Below are 19,598 nucleotides of genomic sequence, written 5' to 3' on the forward strand. Positions count from 1 at the left end.
CCACGCAATCTGTCCCCTTTTCTTCATATTTTTTCTCTTATATGTTTTTCCTTTTGTTGTATCCCACCATTTAGTAGTGTTGGATGGGATACATGGGAGATGACAATCACATGGCAAGTTCCCGTATTTCCCCCAATATAGAAGGACTGTGAATTCTATGAGTATCCATTCTGGGACAATTCTCATTCTATAATTTTCGCGTATTAATCTGGAATTCTTTCTCTTACCTGAAATGAGATGAGTATTCTCTCTAGACATTTATGCTCCTCCAGAGTGACTGTATGCCAACCTCCACTAAAAACATATCTAGAATCACACTGGAGGGTCTAGAAAATGCCTAAGAGAACATATCTTTTCCAACCCATGTACCGTATTTCCGTCATACAGACTACTTTTTAGCCCTGGAAAATCTCCCAAAGTCGGGGTCGGTCTTGTTACTCCGGAAACCCCTGGGTCCTAAAGAGAGCCCTCAGCAGGGAAGGCTTCTCTCAAGGCAAAGGAGCATCCTCCTCCGTTCTCCTCCTTTTGCTTTTTCCCCGTCCTTCCTTCCTTCCCTCCCTCCCTTTTTCTTTTCCCCTCCTCCCTCCCTTTTTCTCCTTTTCTTCTCTCTTCCTTCCTTCCTTGCTCCCTCCTTTCCCTTTCTGTCCTCGGAAGGCAGAAGGCCTCTCTACCTTCCCTCCAGCCTGAGAGCAAGGCTGGCTACAGAGCAACCAAATCCTTTGGAGTCACCCACCTCACAGTTTTCAGCCAATCCGAGGAGGGCTGGAGGTGGTCGCCCCCCCACTCTCAGAAAAGGCTCTCTTCTCTCTCTCTCTCTCTCTCTCTCTCAGCCCCTGAGTCCCTCTGAGAGCCAGGCTACAGAGCAACCAATCCTGTTTGGATGGAGTCCACATAACAGCCAATCAAGAGAGGACAGTGGTTGCCCCCGCCCTCACAAACTACAATTCCCAGGATTCCACTGGTTTTTCAAGGGAATGCCTCCATGCATCCAGTCCCAGCCCCAGAGATAGAGTCTACAGTATATTTTATTATTATTATTATTTATTATTATTATTATTATTCCTTATATCCGTTTTTTATTTATTATCTCAGTGTTGCCAGTTTCAGTCCACTTCTGCAGATGCATTTTGGATTTAATGATAACAATGTGGTGATGAGGGGAAATAGACGAGATAGGTCTTGTAGCACATTTGGACTCACGGAAAGAAAAGTTGGCCGCTTTCCTAGACTTAAGGTTACTTCCTCAGATGCATGGGAATTGTAGTTCATTGTGGCACCAGAGCTTTTCTCACAAAACTACATTCCCAGGGTTCCCTAGCACTGAGCCGGGCCAGCTAAACGGGCCTCAAACTGGAGTTTTCTGCAGTATGGATTGGAACCTTGCAGCATTTTTAATGAACCAAGGTCCAAAACACACTGCCGAAATAAATCCAGTTTGTGACCACTTCAAATCGCCTGGCTTAGTGCTAGGGAACCTGGGATTGTAGTTTTGTGTGGCACCACGAGCTCTTTCTGACAGAGAGAAGGCTCCAATGTCTCACAAAACTACACTTCCCAGGGCTCCTAGCACTGAGCCGGGCAGCTAAAGTGGTCTTGAAACTGGTATTTCTGCAGGGAGTGGTCTTGGATCCAATTTAGGCTGCATCTTCATTCCAGAGACAATCCAGTTTCATACCATTTTAACTGCCATGGCCCAGTGCTATGAAATCACTGCGAATTGTAGTTTTTTGTCACACCAAGTTTGCTGAGATGTCTCAGAAAAACTAGATTCCCAGGATTCCATAGCACTGAGCAGGGCAGTTAAAGGGGTGTTCAAACTGGATTATTTCTGCAGTGCAGTTGCAGCCTCCACACATTTCTATTTGGCACAGCTTCCTGGGCTTGATTCCAATATGGAGCCCACTTGAACTGCCACGGCTCCATCCCATACAGACTCCCCTGGGATTTGTAGTTTGGAGCAGCGCCCCACATTCTTTGGGCCGAGAAGAGAAGGCAAAAGACCTTATAAACTACAATCCTAGGATTCCAATAGGATGGAGCAGCAGCTCTTAAAGTGGTGTCAACTGCCTTAATCTAAAGTGTAGATGCACCAAGAGGAAGGGTGGGAGGAGTTGTCGCGGGCGGGTGAAATAATGTTGTGTATGGCTGTTATTTCAAACATGGAACACACTCCTTCCTCAGAGTGTAGTGGAGTCTGCCTCTTCTTCTTCTCCTTTTCTTCTTTCTCTCCCCCCCTTTTCCTTGTTGCTGCTGCTGCTGCTGCTGCTGTTGTGTGCCTTCAGCTCCTTTCTGACTTATCAAGGAAGAGAGGGGTGGTCTTCATACAGTGATAATATCCCAAATACTCTATTTAAGTTGTAAATTTGGGGGTCGTCTTATACGCCCAGTCGTCTATTATGCCGGGATATACGGGTAAGTGAATCCGTGTTGTACAAACTTGCACCGATATGTAGTCCTACTGTAACTGTGGAAGAACATCAAAAAGGATTTTGTTTGATCTATCTCTCCCATGTGACCTTTTCATTTCCATGCTACCAAAGCAGTGTGTGATGCAACCACAAACGCAAAACAACAACATCAACCCACATGCAAAACAACCCTCAGTCACTTGTCACGAAGTGGGGAACTCTGGGCTCTCTATCAATGATGTTTGTAGTTATAAACACTCATAAGTACTCTAACTAGCAAAAAGCAAAGGATTATGATTGCTGTACTGTATATACTTGTCTTGGGGTGGGGGTGACTGTTTTTTTTTTCTTTTTTTGTGTTTTGTTTGTATAGCGGTCATAGCCCTGCTTGGACATTATGCTGAAAAGGGCATGTGGGTGCACGTAAAGTTGTGTTGTCCATTGGTGTTGCCCCCTATGCATACAGTTGTTTGCCCCTCTTGAACATCTTTGCCTGTGCTTGATATGTCCTCAGCACCCCAATGTTCCCATGTTCTTCCAGATTGCCTCCTAATTTGGAAGCCTTGCATTTGTTAAAAGCTCCCCAGTTGCATGGCAAAATACCTTTCATCTAGATTAAGTTTATTCCTCTTTCAGATCTTGTTGCCTTAATCTGGCAACTGTCAGTGATAAAAAATCGGGTTGCCATAGTCTGGGCCTTAACATGCATTTATGTATCCTATTTCGGGCCCCAAACTGGGGTAAGCTATTGTCAGATACTTTCCAAGGGAACTGCCTATGAATTGAATCCGAACTGTTATGAACTGCATCCTGGTGGGAATTCCAGATATTATCTGCTGCTTGATATTACCTGGTTTGCTCTCTTTGATTCTGGAAGACTCCTGCAGAAAAAAATATTTCTTTATACCTGTCTTTCAGAAAAACTGAATAACTGGACTTCAGACGGTGTTGGAACTTGGGGAGGGAAAATCTGATTAGCTGTTGTCTGTTTCACAATTTAGCCAGGGCAAAACCATTGTTTATAAATTAATCTGTTTGTGTTTATTTCTAGAATAATTGCCCGGGTCTTGGAAGCTAAACAAGCTGCCTGGTGCTATCTGTTCTCTAGCATGTGGTGGAGCAGCTATTGGGTAGGCACAATAGCTTGTATGTTACGTGAATTCAGAAATGTTGTCTGGCAGAGTTCGTTCATGTGTTTCTATGCTAATCTTCTAACAGTGCTTTTAATCTGTTCTGATGCTCAGACTTTGAGTAACTTCATAAATAAGAAGAGTCATTATTTTATGTTTACTTTAAAACTGTGATCTTCTTATTCAACGAAATCAATTTGTTGAGAGAAGTTGTGAAGTTGTTGCTAGAAGCTGAAAGTTCAGTTTTAGACATGTGGACTCAGAAGTAATCCTACAGGATTTATGGGCTGCCTCCCAAGTTATAAAGTTGTCATCTAGATATTGCTGCAGGTAACACAAAACTATGTGAATGTAGATATAATAAGGGAATATGAATATACATTGCAAAACTTTTCCCTCATCAGTGAGGTATTATAATATCATTCTAGTATCTAGGAGCAGGTTCTGCTTGCCCTGAAATAGAAGTGTTTTCCTCCATCAATTTTTAATTTTTCTTTCTGGTTTTTTTTGCCAGCAATTGTTTGTTTCCTTTGTAACAAATCAAACATAGTTTTGTCAAAGTTACATTTACCAGTTGCTAGTGCATTCACAATTCAGGTGTGATCTTAACTTGTATGGTTCCATTCCAAGGTCTCCAAAATATGAGTTCTTCTAATCAATTATGATACAATTGTCCCTCCCAGTTGCAGACTTGATGTCTGCTGTTTGATCCTTCATGGATGGCAGCGTAGGAAGGACAAAATGTGTGCGTGCAGAGCGCACGGCCATGTAATTAATTGGTACTTGAGAGTATTGCATTTTTTCTGATTCCTGGTGGTGTGTGTGTTTCAGGAACGGATCCCCTTCAATCCGGAGGGACGATGTACATATTTAAAAATGTGTTTCATACCCAAGCAGATAACAAATGTTACAGTTGATGATTGAAGGTCAATGTGAACCGAATATTAAGTGTTTCACTGTCATAAGAGGAACCGAATTTAAAAGTAAAAATAAGACCCTGTTCCTTTGTTTTCTGCAGTTCAACTTGATTATGACTGACTGGCTGGCCATATTTCTATCTTGTCTTGTGCAGCACAGCAATGGCAAAGGATGAAAGGATTGATCTGCTATCTTCACGGGTAGCACTATGTGGCAAGCAAGTACGCTGATGGTTCAGGAAAGATTTGGAGTGAACTGTCATGCCCAGTCTGTCTCCTTCCCCCTTTCACCCCTCCACTCTGTCTTTAAAGAACAAATGAGGAGGGAGAAGCACACAGATGATTCTTAGTTTGCTTATGTGTCGGAATCAACAGATGTTGGCTTGGGTTACAATGGCAAGCCTGTGTTACCACTACTTCCTTCCCTTCTCAGTGCACCATAGCATTGTAGAGAACTCAAGAGTGGGGATGGCATTTGCATAAAGCTGTCATTGCAGAAAGTTAAGCTCCACTTTGTTGTTGCTATTCCTGAAAAAGCTCAAGTGGAAGAGAGGCTGTTGCTGCCCCATACACTGTATAAATGAGGGATTCCTTTCCATGGGAGAAAGAAGAAACAGGTTCATACTCCCCTTTAATTTTGTACATCTGACATGATGTCTTGCTTTTCTCCCAGGGTTGAGTCTGAAGGAAGATGAAGATAAGAAGATTAAAAACAGATACAGATATTAACCAGAAAAAGTTATAATGCTAAAACACAACTAAATAAATTTAAGTATTAAACACTATCAAGCTATTCATTGTTTCAGAATTTTGTTGGACTTAGGCCAGTGTTTACAAATTTTCAAATTTACTAGAGTAACTAAGAGAAAATGGCAACTCCTTGCTCTAATACAATTTTTATGCCTAGCATAATACAATTCTTATGCCTGATTGTGTATGGGAGAATCACAAGCTATAGTTTCTTCCCATACCAAGGTTAACCCAGTTATTCTAAAAGTTAGTGTACCTTGATAATAAGGGAAGGGATTGGTGCTGCCGCATCTCATGCTACTGAAGTAATAGAAATTATTGCAAGAAGGGGTAGAGTAGAGCTTTTCCCTTTCCCCTCTGTATCACAACAAGATGTTTCTGCAATTCAGTGTGTTCTGATTACTGTTCCGTGCACCACTTCACAGGCCCATGCCATTGATAATATAGACCTATATTCTTTTTGAATGGATTGTATTCAATGGACTATATTTTGAATGGACTATATACAGTATGTACTATGGTAGATGTAAGTGTGATGATATTACAGTGGACCCTTGGTATCCACTGGGGCTTGGTTCCAGGACTCCCAGAACTTCCCATGGATACCAAAGTCTGTGGATGCTTAAGTCCCATTAAATACAGTGGTATAGTAAAATGGTGTCCCTTATATAAAATAGCTTTTTTGGAATGTGTATATTTTAAAAATATTTTCAAGCTGTGGATGGTTGAATCTGTGGATAAAGGATTCATGGATAGGGAGGAGTGTCTATACACCAATATTAAAATCACTTCACTCCCTGCCAAGATTTGGACACAAGATTTGGGCAAGGTATGAAGTGTTGGTTACTGTCTTTAAAGTCCTGTATGCTTTGGATCCAGGTTAACTATGGGGTTGCATGCTCCATATAATCTGCTTCTTACACTCATCGATACAGTTACTTCAGTCAGCTGGGCTGACAATTGTTACTCAAAGAACTTTTTAAAAAATCATCCCCAGACTGTGTAATGACCTGACAGAAGAGAGTCAATACAGTATATGCTCGCATATGCTGTCCAAATTCAAACAGCACTAATCTCTTCTGACAGGCTTATCCAAATGGTTTTTAATTATGGATTTGAACATTTGTATTGAATGTTTTTAATATGTATTGGTTTGATATGCCCTTTTGACTGTGCTTGTATTATATGTTCAATTTGTTGTTGTCCCTTGCCTTGATCCACAGGGAGAGGTGGGTAAGAAATAATGCTAACAACAATGATAATATTGATGAAGATAGCTTTCATTTATTGAGATTCCCTTTTCTTTATGGTCCTAATAAAATCATGATGATCACGAGGGTGGGGGGTGAAGTCCTTGTTAATAAATTTTTTTGCTGGTATTCATGTGACTGACTTTTTCCTCTGTTTCAATAGGAAGGTGTTTGCTGGAGCTTGGAGGAAACAATGCTATTCTTGGTAATTAATTTTTTCCTTATAAGCTAAACCTGATGCTAATATTTGCTCATCCAGCTTTTATTATGTATCTTAATTCTTATATTGGCTGTGAAGAACAGAAGCCAGAATGTACACTATTGTTCATTCTAGTTACAGATAAATGTTAGGAACTGAGGAGTAGCCAGGATGCTGCAGGTGTTGGCCTTCTAGTATATGGAAAGAAAATATATTGCCCTGAACAATGTAAACATTCTACTGTTTGCAGTAATACCTTATACTGTATAGGTTGAGTCTCCTGTATCTGAAATGCCAGAATGTTTTTTTTTTAATTTTAGAATACCTATATTTGCATATACATACATAGTGAGATATCCAGTAGATGGGACACAAGATTAAACACAAAATTTATGTGTTTCATATACTCTCTGACGATTTCTCTGAAGATGCCAGCCACAGATGCTGGTGAAACGTCAGAAAGAAACTCTGCTAGAACATGGCCACATAGCCCGAAAAACCCACAAAAAACTATGTTTCATATACACATTATACACATCAGCTGAAGGTAATTTTATACAATATTTTAAGTCATTTTGTGTATGAAACAAATTTTGTGTACATTGAACCATCAGAAAGCAAAAGTGTCCCAGCCATCCTATCTCAGCTACCCATGAAAACATGGATTTTTAAAATTTTGGAATTCCAGATAATGGAGACGCAACCTATACAATATTTTGATATCTTAATATGCTGCTGGTATGATTTGAGGCTAATTTAAGCACGGATGCTCTTTCTTTTTGGAGATGTTTTGGTGTAGAAGTGTTATGTCCTTTTCCAAACTGTACTTTACCATATACTTGTCTCAGCGTTATGTCCTTTTCCAAACAGTACTTTACTATATACTTGTCTCATCAGCTCTGTTGGAAACTGTATTTCTTGTGTCAAAATAAATTTTTGTTGCTTGATAAATGTCACACTCAGAGTCCATGGCATACCATATATACTCAACTATGTCGACCTCATATATAAGTCGAGGGCAGGTTTTGGGGCCAAAATTATTGGTTTTCATATGACCCGTGGATAAGTCAAGGGTAAATTTAGAGGCATGTAACAAAGGATGTAAAGGATGATGCAAAGGAAAATGATGTCAAAGAACTTAGGATATTCTGGCAGGCATAGCAGTTTGTGCTTATCCTGAAGGCTGGATGGATGAGAGAGTAGAGGGGATCCATGCTTTTTTGGTGCTCCCAGGATGGACTAAGCTCTTGCCTTTTACCACTCTGCAATACTTATATTGACCCATGGATAAGTCGACCCAGGTTTTTTGGGTCAATATTTTGACTAAAATTTCTAGATTTATACATGAATATATACAGTATGTCTTGCTCTTGGCTATAAATGCTGTTTAATGTTTTTAACATCAACAGGGCTGCCAATTTCCTCTCTTTCCCTAATGTGTCTTGATTGACGTCTTCTTGAAAGGCATCTGTTTTGTCCAAATTATATCTGTTCTGTTACTGACCTGTTTTTGCTGAATTTCTTGTAGTATTTGAAGATGCTGACCTGGACCTGGTCATCCCATCTGCTCTCTTTGCAGCTGTGGGGACAGCAGGCCAGCGGTGCACAACAACTAGGAGGCTGGTAAATAGATGTTATAATTCATCTCTTTATTATATAGTATCTGTTCAGATAATAGGCAGCCCCTTAGCACCCATGTGTATCCTGTACCTGCATCAGCAGTAGCAGTGATATTGGGCACAGTTGGGAAAAGGTGCTTTTTTAAACTATAACTTCCAGAATCCATCAACAATAATGACTACAGGCTTTTCTGAGTTCTACTCTTGTTATGCACACCTCCAGCTTCCCTCTCACACACAAACTTAGGGCTCAAATAGACAAGCCAAAATAAAACTGCTTCCGGTCACTTTGGAGGTATGCTGTTTAAATGATGCATGCATTCCAAGAGGCTGGAAGCTGTGCCAATGCTACGCTCCAGTCCTAAGGACTGGAACACAGCTTTGGCACAGCTTCTGGCCTCTTAAGATGCATGTGGCATTTAAACAACATACTGTACATCCAAAGAGACCCGAAGCAGTTTTATTTTGGTCTGTTTGTTCAGGCCCATGGTATCTGACTGGGGACATTCAGTTTTCACTTAGTTTTCATTCAGTGTATCACTTAGTTTTCATTCAAAGACTTTCTTTCCTTCTTCATATGTTTATTTTGTGTTCACTGTGAGTAGAATAAGAGAAAGTATCTAAAACCTGTTCCTGCTTCAGTCTCGTTGTGTGTACATTTCTAAGGCAATGTATTTGTCTGAACAAGTTGCCACTTAAAACTGAACCATTTGTTATAATAGTATGTTGAAGGGAACAAACCCTTCATAAACTTCACTTGGTGAATAAACCTTACATCATAATGGTGGCATTCTCTGTTTTTAAAATTCCATTTGTTTATTCCACTTAGTGACAAATGTAGCATGTTTTAAGTTATTGTTAACAGACCCAGTCTAAGACCAATTAAGATGTAAAAGAGAACACTTACATAGGAAGGATAGACTCTTTTATTATGTCATTTGGGTCATTTTGTTGTTGATCTTTGCCTTCAAATTGTTCCCATTTATGGTGACCTAAGGCAGAATTTTCTTGGCAAGATCTGTTCAGAGGGGGTTTATCATTGCATTCCTCTGAGGCTAAGAGAGTCTGACAAGATCCCTCAGTGGATTTTCATGGGCAAGCAGTCATTTGAACCCAAGCCTCCTGGAGTCTTAGTCGAACACTCAAGCCACTACACCACACTGACTCTCAACTGGAACATTTTAAGCTTTGCTAAAGATCTGCCTACTGCTTTCTAAAAGATTTGCCAGTTTTATACTGACATTGCAGAAGTATTTTGTTCTCCCTAAAATGGATTGTAACTTGTATCACCTGGTTGGGGAATAAAATATGCAGTTAACTGAATATGAAGGGAGAGACTGCTTGCCACAACTTTAACCGTGTGAATGACAGGAAAAGAATAGTACTTCGGCTGAACTTTAAAACATTTTGAATAATCTTCAGATAATGCCAGAGTTGAAGTTTACATTGTTAAGGATGTGATTAGTAATGTTTTTCCTTTCTTCTTAGTTTTTGCATGAAAGCATCCATGACGAAGTGGTAGCAAGACTTATTAAGGCATATAAACAAATCCGCATTGGAGATCCATGGGATGGTAAGAGCTTGTCTTTGTGGAAAGAGTGTGGTAGTTCTTTGCTTAGCCAAGGGGTCACTCACCAACTAGGGTTGGTGGCAACCCAGTGTGGTAACTCAAGTTCTCATGGGGGGGGGGCAAGTAGGCAGCCACCCCAGGACAGATAGTGTGAAGAAAGAGTGGGAGAGGAGGGGGGCAGAGGAAGGAGAAATGGCAGAAAAAAGGGAGGGGCACATGCAGTCTGCCCTCCCCCTCCTGATCACCTCACTACCCTCCTCTTCCTGTCCAAGCTGCCTGGCACATACTCAAGCCACCCTCCTCCACCAGCCAGGCTGCAACTTTCATCCATCCAGTGTGTTTGCTGATGGAGTAGGGTGCTGCTGCCTTCTGGCTTGCCAAATACGGACATGTTGTGGTTGTGCATTCACACACACATTGTGAAACAGCTCCGTATCTGAACAAATAGCTTTTTCTGTTTACCTTGGAACAGTTGCATATTGATATGAAAAAATCGTGTCACATTAGGAAACATGAGTAGGTAGGATCTGTGACACTCATTTGTTGCTTGTGGGCTTCTCATAGGTGTGTAGTTGCCCATTGGAAGTAGAATGCTAGAAGAGAAAGGATGTTGGTCTTGTCCAACAGGACTCTCATAGGGAAAGGGTTTTTTATAAAGATAATTTTTAGGTCCTGTTCAAACATGGTGTTTTTTCCTCCCTTTTCAGCTAACACTTTGTATGGTCCTCTCCACACAAAGCAAGCCGTAAAGATGTTTGGTGATGCATTGGGGCTGGCCAAACAGCAAGGTGGCTCTGTGGTCTATGGTGGGAAGGTGATTATTCTCATACCTATTCTTATGGATTGTTTAAAAAGCAAAATTAAAGCTGTGATCTTAAGAAGTAAAAGAACATGTTGATCAAACAGTGCTATTTCCCCCCTAGGATGAGTAAAAAAAATTAATCCTGTTTTTAGATGAATAGCTACAGATGTTGTCATAACACCAGGATACTCTTTTATCCTTAATATCAATTTCTCATGACTTACACTTGTATGCCTACTTGTGTCAAACATTCTTCCTGTTTAGAATAGTGCTTATATATCCTACCACTTGCAGAAGATCTCTTTTGTATACCCCGGGCAGAGCAATAACTTTTGATGGCCGTAGAAATCTACTGAGGAGTGAAAACAAGCTAGACTCACGAAGGGGATATTTAAGAAAGGAAGAAAGATTGATTGTAACTGATCCACTAGTTTGAAAACATAATGTTTTCCAAATAGATACTAACAATTTAGTACAAGCAGACAGAACCATAGAAGATGGGAAGTTGTCTGAACAGTTCCAGTGTTTAAGCAAAATTATCTAGTGATTTATTTTATTTGTTTATTTAAAAAATTAATTGTATCCTGTCCTATATCTGAAGATATCTGAGGCTTACAGTAAAACAATTGCCAGAAGGAAAAGAGGCAAACATACCCAATATCATTTGAGAAAGAGCATCTGGCTATAACAACAAAGAAAAGAAGTGATGTGGGAATAAGCAGGAGAAATATGTTTATTATTTTTAATGAATAAGATTTAAGCCTACCTTATGTTTGAACTGTGTGCAGTTTAATTATGTGGGGTCCTATAGTTTCTTAATAAAGGCTTAATAAATAATAATATTTTAAAAAACTAAAAATATATTAAATCACTTCTAAGTTCAATTCATAAATGGTTAAAACAATTTAAAATAGTGTAAACATACCACATAAGCAATCTGAATAAAATCACTTGGCCCTGAAGACTTTAATAAACAGCTGAATTTTAACTTGACACTGAAACGATAGCCAACATTGCCACCAATCAGACTTCCGGGGGGATGGCATTCCACAACTTGAGGTGCCACTGCAGAGAAGGCCCTAAACCTTCCCACAATGTATTTCTCCTATTAGTTGGACACATAGAACTCAGTTTTCATGTGGGCATATATATATAGAGAGAGGTGCCCAAAGTATCAGGATCCTAAACGATTTAGGGCTTTGGATGCTGTCACCAGCACCTTGTGTCTGGACAGCTAGGTAACTTTAGACCCTGGACTCAATGGGCTTATTAAAGATTTGTGTATTTGCCAGCATGTATATGTCTGGCCAGTAAACCCTCTGACTAGAAAATGTTGATAAAAAACAAAAAGTACTGTGACAGAGAGCTTTGGCCTAATATTTTATTAATTAATTTAATTTATATCATGTTTTTGTCTCACATGAGACCTGACCTTACACGTTAGAATGATAAAACAATGTGTTAAAATCTGTAATATAAAAATTAAAAAAGCATTAAACAACAAGCCACTTAAAAACATTACTTTTTAATTGGCCTTTGCATGCCTCTTCTGACCCAGTTAGCAATGGCCTGTTTGCCACTACTCCTATCCCTTGATATTCTCTTCATGGTTATTTGTGTGACGAGGACCCAGTCCAAACGGTACCACTAAAAATGATTTTAATAATGGCTGTTTTGTTACATATTTGGTGGGTGCACTGAAACTTTTAAAGCACATCTGTTTTAGAAATAAAAGGTTTTTAGTAAGTTTTTTGACCGATATTTAAAATAGGGAGAGAAGTTGCTTTTTTTAAAATAAAAGGCCTAACATTTCCACTGAAAGATGTAGTGAAGTGCTGACTGTATGTCTTTGTTCGATGTGATTCTACAGATGTTAAGTTTTCATCTGAGAGGATTTTGATTGTTAGATTTGACTAGATTAGACCTGCTTACTGATATCAGTAAAGGAGCAGTAGGCTGAGGAAGGGTTAAAACACAAACCATTTATAAAAAGGCTATTGGGGCCTTTTCATCAGCCGCTCCAAAATCGTGGAATGACCTGCCAGAGAACCGTCAGATTAATACCTATAGCTACCCTATCATTCGTCTGTCTTTTTAATCCTTTTAATCTAAATTTAACTGCTATTCTAATTTGAATGCTTTTAGAATGTGTATTTTGAATGTTCATTTATGTTGGGAACGGGTTGGGGATTGTAGATTTTTATGATTTCTGTACTATGTAATTGTAATTTTGCTATTTTTTTGGAACCCACCTTGATCTGAATGGGAGAGGTGGGCTATAATAATAATAATAATAATAATAATAATAATAATAATAATAATAATAATAATATTTTCTGCTTCTTCACCTCTCTAATATATGGGTTAGAGCTAATATTAGAACTTTGTAGAACTGAACAATGCTTAGTATGGGTTCAGTCTGCACCCTGTGCATGCTTTTTCATAAGACAACCATGGAAGATTTTTATTTCATCTTAGCTGGAAGATGTGAATGATTTGAGCATGTAAAATACGATTGGGGTAGAAATGGCATATGTTACACAGTATTTTCACTAAGGGAGACTAAAACATACCAAACTATTCAGAATCTAGTTTAAAAATATGCATCTCCAGAGGATTTCTTGTCCATAAACGAGAAGGCTTCATGCTTAGGGCCAAGAATAAAGAAGGACAGACCTTCTGGAGGACCATATTAATAGAAATGCGAGTGTCGTTGTCACTATCCAGCTATCATGTTTACAGTTGCAGTTTCCTCCCTATCATGGATTCTATTTTCTATGCTGTGAATGCACCAACTGAAGGAAGTTCTGTGAAGTGTTGATTTTATTACCTGATAGCTACCTCTTTATCAGCCAAGACAGGCAATCACATTTCTGCAGAAAACATCTTTTTATATAGAGCTTGACTCACTAAAACTAATGGGTGCTGTTCATTGACCTGTTTCTTTCAAGGTAATAGACCGTCCTGGAAACTATGTTGAACCAGCCATTGTGACTGGTCTTCCTCATAATGCGCCTGTTGTTCACACCGAGACGTTTGCTCCTATTCTGTATGTCTTAAAATTTAAGGTAAGCAGTAATTTCTAGGTGAGATATTAGGAGGTATAGTAATGGAATCTCTTCTGAGTGTTAGCCTTCATTGTATGTTTCTAAACACTGAGGTATAATAAAAGGAAATATAAAAGGGAAATGAATAAATTATGATTAAATGTTGATGATGTTGTATTGGGGAGAGAGAACTAATGCAGTTTCACAAGTCACTTTCCCTTTGGAAATGATGCCTTCAGTCCAACTGTTAGTCCCAACTAGAGTAAATCAGTAGAACTGAATCATTTGAACATTATTCAAAAAGTGGCAAATGAATATATTAATAATATAATGGTTTGACTTCAAGATGTCTGATACACCCAAATTTAGGAATCTATGCCTTTAGGGTGGGCATATTCAACCCTCAGTTCATATAATTTTGCTTTCGTTCTGTGTGTGTTTATTTCCAGACAGAAGAAGAAGTCTTTGCTTGGAACAATGAAGTAAAACAAGGCCTATCTAGCAGTATCTTTACCAAGGATTTGGGCAGAATATTCCGGTGGCTTGGGTATGGTTATTATTTTTTTTGGAAAAGGTGGAAAAATCATACTAGATAAATGTTTATATACTAGTTGAATATTTTCCCCCCAATTAGACGAGTCGCTTTCAAGGTAATAGACAGGTTTGGTGTTTTGTCTTTTTTTAAAATGGCAATCTGTGATATGGTAGTCACTTTTTTCTATCTTTGTAGGCCTAAAGGATCAGACTGTGGTATTGTAAACGTGAATATTCCAACTAGTGGGGCTGAAATTGGAGGTGCCTTTGGTATGTTGATTTCTTGCACTAAGATAATTTTCAGTGTTACAGGAATAATTGTTTCTAAATAGTTTGGGCAAAACAGGCACTCCACAAATAGCATGCTTATAGCTCAAGGATGCCTGACTTATATATGCTTTGGGACCACTCTGTTCTCTAAATAGTAATCCATGGGCCACAAATGTATTTTGCATGACCCAAAGTGATTGAGTTCTGTAAATTAACCGCTGTAGTCTAGAAATAAGGACCTGGAATGTATGGACACATTTTGTTGTTAACTGCCCTCGAGTCAATTTCGACCCATGGCAACCCTGTGGATGAGACATCTCCAAGAACCCCTGCCCTCCAATAGTCTGCTTAGTTCCTGTAAATTCAAACCAATGACCTTGTTAATATAGTCCATCATCTAGCATGGGCCTTCTTCTCTTTCTACTTCCCTCCACCTTTCCTAGCATTATTGTTTTTTTCAATGAGTCCTCCCTTCTCATGATGTGTCCAAAGTATGACATCCTAGGTTTTGCCATCTTGGCTTCCAGGAGATTTCTGGCTTATAGGTACAGTAGGATCTTGTTATCTGTTTGAGGTTTGGTTCCAGGACCCCCCGTGGATAACAAATCTGTGGATGCTCAAGTCCCATTAAATACAATGGTCTAGTAAAATAGTGTACCTTACATAAAATGGCAAAATTAAGGTTTGCTATTTGAAATTTGTATTTTAAAAAAAATATATTTTCAAGCCATGAATGCTTGAATCCGTGGATAAGGAGGGCCAACTGTATATGCATGTATATTATAAGTATGGACACATATGTTCATTTATATTTTCAAAAAATCCATTTGAAATTCAAAGTATCTTAGGCCTGTTACAGACTGCCAGAATAAAGCTGCTTCGGGTCTCTTTGGAGGTATGCTATTTAAATGATGCATGGGTCCTAAGAGTCCGGAGGTCGCGCTAAAGCCACACTCCATTCCTAAGCGCTGGAGGGCAGCTTTGGTGCACTTCCTGATTCTTCAGATGCACGCATCATTTAAACAGCATACCTCCAAAGAGACCCGAAGCAGCTTTATTTTGGCAGTCTGTAACAGGCCTTAGTTTCTTCATATTGTTTCCATGGGATGATGTCTTACTGTTCTTAACTGCCATCAGTCAACTTTGACATATGGTGACCTTATGAATGAGAGTCTGTCAAGTCATCCCATCCTCAACAGCTCTGCTAACATCTTGCAGGCTCATGACCGTGGCTTTTTTGATTGAGTCTAGCCATCCAGAATGTGGTTTCATGTTTTCCTGCTGCCTTCTAACTTACTAAACTTTATTGTTTTTTTCTTATGAATCATATCTTCTCATGATGTGGCCAAAGTATGACAGCCTCAGTTTAGTCATCTTGGCTTCTAGGGAGAGTTCAGGCTTGATTTGATCTAGGACCCATTTATTTGTCTTTTTAGCAGTCCACAGTATCTGCAGAACTCTTCTGCAGCACCACATTTTCAAATGATTTCATTCTCTTCCTATCTACTAGTCAAGTCAACTCAGTGGGTCATGTTAATTGCATGAAGATCCTTATGCCATGTCACTTTGATGCCTCCTATGTTTTGACTCCATTCTTTCTGCTCCATCTTAGTTCTTTGGGCCAGTCTTCATAGAGCTAACTAAGGCCTTGTACAGATGGCCAGGAAGGAATGACAAGACGCCACCCCTTTCTGCCCCAGATCATTGCCATGGCAACCACACGGATACCACAATGATCCACTCCAAAAAGGAGCTCCTTTCCACGTCTCTGCCAAGGCACCATTAGCACCCTGGTATGGCATAGTGATCTCGTGTGCCACGCTCTTTGGACACGGCGCACAAGGCATGTCCTCAGCATGCATGTGCCAAAATGGCACTGGGAGAGCACAGAGCGTGTGGACGCTCCACTCTCCCGAGCCCTAATTTTGACCCAAGACGTCCTCAAAATGGCAGTCTGTACTGAGCCTAAATTGCTGCTTTAGAATCTAAGGAGTGCCATGCTAAATCAGACCAAAGATACTAATCTAGCAGTTTATACCCATGATCGGCAGCAGTGCCCACAAGCAGGGCATAACATCTTCCCACTTGCAAGCCCATTTAGATGGTGACTATTAAATCATGTGATGATGAATTTTATAGCATAACAATGTGCTGTGTGAAGTAGTGCTCCCCCCCTCTCCTGCATCTCCCATCTTTCCTCACACTGTACATAATTTGATATGATTCTGTCTCTGATTCTGTCTCTTCTCACTTTTTTCCCCCCTAAGCAAAAAACATCTCCAGATCCTGTAACCTTTGTACATAAGGAAGCTGTTCCAGTTCTCTAGTCATATTAGTATTTTAATTTTATTTTTTCATCTTTCTCTAATGTTATACTGCACACTGAATTCTGCAGTTGCGTTATGGGCTGGTTGAGAGGTAGGGATGAACCACACTTTAGTGCTAAGAGAACCCATGCATCTTGCTTTTCTGGCTTGGCCAGGAAAGGGATTACAAAAGCACCTGGGAGCATTTTTCATATCAGAAACCACCTGACAAACTACAGATTATGAAGCTGTCTTAGATTAACCATGGTTTAGGATTTGGACAACATGCTGAACTGTGGTTCATCTCAAAGGGAGGTAAAAGTTTCTGGTCTTCTCCACAGATGTGCCAGGGTGTTGGGGACAAACCTGAAATTTGCTGCTATTTGTCCTCACTGTAGTAAACCATGAGTTAGTATCATGTGCAAAAAGTAGACAGAATATATGCAGCCTGTGTGCTCCTGTTCTTGACTTACTTTTTGTAATAACTTTTTGATGTTTTTAAAATGGAATATTTGCTATCATGATAGCTATAAAACAGAGCTTAGATATTTTCAAGAGAGGTGGATGTTAGGCTCATTCACTCTTCATTAGCAATGGAAGGGGTATAATCTTTCCAGTCTGTCTGACTTAAAACTGCTTTGAGACATACCTAGCAAGATGCCTTTTGCTTTTCAGTCTATAATGTAATTTTGATTTCCCCTTCAAGGTGGCAATAAACACACTGGTGGTGGAAGGGAGTCTGGCAGCGATTCATGGAAGCAATATATGAGAAGATCCACTTGGTAAGATGGGAGGGGGTTCTGTCCATTTAAATACTCTCTGAATTGCCCTGTTTATTTTAAAAATCACAACTGCCAGGAAAACCAATAAGGTATGGAACCGTGGCATGTTAGGAGTGAACTTGACCCTTCCCCTGGGCTCTGTGCTCCTACTGAAAATCCCTTCTGAGCTGCCTTTTGTCCCAGGACGTAGTTGCTATTGATGTTGGTTTCTTTCTCCACTCTCCTCCTGGGTGCTATTTTAAAGTAAAAACAAGGCATATTACATGTGTGTTTGTGTGTATTTTAAACTGGTTTGCTCCTCATTTACTGAGAGTAGGTCTTTTTTCTGGTTTTCTAATGACAAGTTCGTTGTTAGTGAGCTAGGACATTATTTTTCCAGTCTCCATGAAATTCCAGGTCAGATGATTGACAGTTGATTATGTGGAATATTCTGTATGTGGCTTGATACCAAAACACCAGGGGGAGCTCTTGCTGTATAGGTTCCTAAAGTTGAATGCCTTTGTTGGATCTTTGAGAGCCAGATCCAGCTTGCTGATTTCAGCATAGCATGTTTTCAAGCCCCTTTTCTTCTGCCATCTTTGGATCAAACCTGTATTTGCAGTGTTAAATTTTATTTTGAACTGTATTGCTACAACATAATGTTTCAGGCAGTTGCAAGTTCTTTAAACTACTTATAGAACCCTTTTCTGGCCCCTCACTCTGCATTCACCCACATGCTCAAATTGAGGAGCTTACCAAAACCCTGACACTCTTCTCTGAAGGTCATCTCTCACATCTCTCACTCAGCTTAATCATTTCTTGAAGACAGGCCTTCACACCTGAGTTGCAGAGTTGCAGAGTTCATGTCAATAATCATGATAATGCTCAGTCCGCGTAACAGGCTCTTTTGCATTCTCAGTAAACTTGACCCATATCAAAGTTCCTGCTTCCATGCTGATATCTGCACATATTCCTAATCTGGGGTGGGCAGAGGGTGGTTTATGGACTATATGCAATTCCTGGACACCATGTGTGTGGCCCTGAAGCCCCCTGCCAATACCTGAAAGCTCCCCTTCTCCAAGCTTTCCAGGTTTGTTGGGAACTGGGCATGATTTTCATGTGTTTTTTATTCAAAAACAGCACAGAGAACCTTCAAAGTGTGCAAAAACACCTCAGACTCATGCAGAAGGCTGCCCAGAATCCTGCCTTTTCATCAGAGTCCTTCTCAAAATCACAGCAGAAAGTGATGTGGTCACTATTTTGGGAGTGAACAGGGTGAAAATAGAAGTATTTGGGTGTATTGTTGAGACCCATGGATGGGAGGGGGAAACTGACCCCTGGCCCTCATGCAGTTGCCTAACCTTTAACTCCTTATTTCCCATGGATTCTGGATCCTGCAGCTGGATTGGTTTGAATCTGGATTGGAGTGACTGCAGGAATTCCCTTGGTCAAAACACACTATGTTTATGGCTCTCCTAGGAGTTGAGAAACAAGCTTAAGTAGTTTCAGTGTACCTCGCATTCTGATTTCTGTGAAAGCATTTTTAGGCCTGGTTGGCCAATGTAGAAAGTGGATGCTGAACTAAGTAGGCCTTTGGTCTTAACTAGTAGGGCACTTTCTGTGATCTGCTTATTTAATTTTTCTGTTTATATTTCAGTACAATCAATTACAGCAAGGATTTGCCTCTTGCCCAAGGGATCAAGTTCCAATAATTGCCTTGTGAATGTGCTACCTTAGTTGAACTTGGCGTCTCTAAGAACCAAATACCTGTTGATTTGAACCAGCAGACTTAGCACCTGAAGATCTTTTAACATTGAAGATAATTGTAATTGCTACCATGTTCCCTTCCAGGAAAATGCAATTATGTGACCTTTGCTATCATTTCTATAATGTATCCAGAACTGTGTACTTGGGAGTTCATGTCAAGTATTCATTGGGGAAGAAGGGTTTTAAAATACCTATCTGAATGTATCCAGAACTGTGTACTTGGGAGTTCATGTCAAGTATTCATTGGGGAAGAAGGGTTTTAAAATAC

The 19,598-nt window shown here is 39.8% G+C and overlaps 1 protein-coding gene across 1 annotated transcript in view; it reads left to right on the forward strand.

The window, feature by feature from the left end:
- ALDH7A1 (aldehyde dehydrogenase 7 family member A1) overlaps window positions 1–19,592 on the forward strand; it is a 38,101-nt gene extending 18,509 nt beyond the window's left edge. Inside the window, 13 exon segments of the mRNA XM_042447776.1 lie at window positions 3,460–3,484; window positions 3,486–3,538; window positions 4,611–4,645; window positions 4,648–4,713; window positions 6,619–6,660; window positions 8,183–8,277; window positions 9,762–9,846; window positions 10,551–10,657; window positions 13,597–13,713; window positions 14,142–14,239; window positions 14,423–14,496; window positions 17,509–17,584; window positions 19,221–19,592. Of these exon segments, the coding sequence (XP_042303710.1) occupies window positions 3,460–3,484; window positions 3,486–3,538; window positions 4,611–4,645; window positions 4,648–4,713; window positions 6,619–6,660; window positions 8,183–8,277; window positions 9,762–9,846; window positions 10,551–10,657; window positions 13,597–13,713; window positions 14,142–14,239; window positions 14,423–14,496; window positions 17,509–17,584; window positions 19,221–19,275 (928 nt within the window). The 3' untranslated portion in view covers window positions 19,276–19,592.
- The last annotated feature ends 6 nt before the right edge of the window (window positions 19,593–19,598 follow it).

The sequence above is a fragment of the Sceloporus undulatus genome, chromosome 2 (assembly GCF_019175285.1).
Source record: "Sceloporus undulatus isolate JIND9_A2432 ecotype Alabama chromosome 2, SceUnd_v1.1, whole genome shotgun sequence".
Lineage (NCBI taxonomy): Eukaryota > Metazoa > Chordata > Lepidosauria > Squamata > Phrynosomatidae > Sceloporus > Sceloporus undulatus.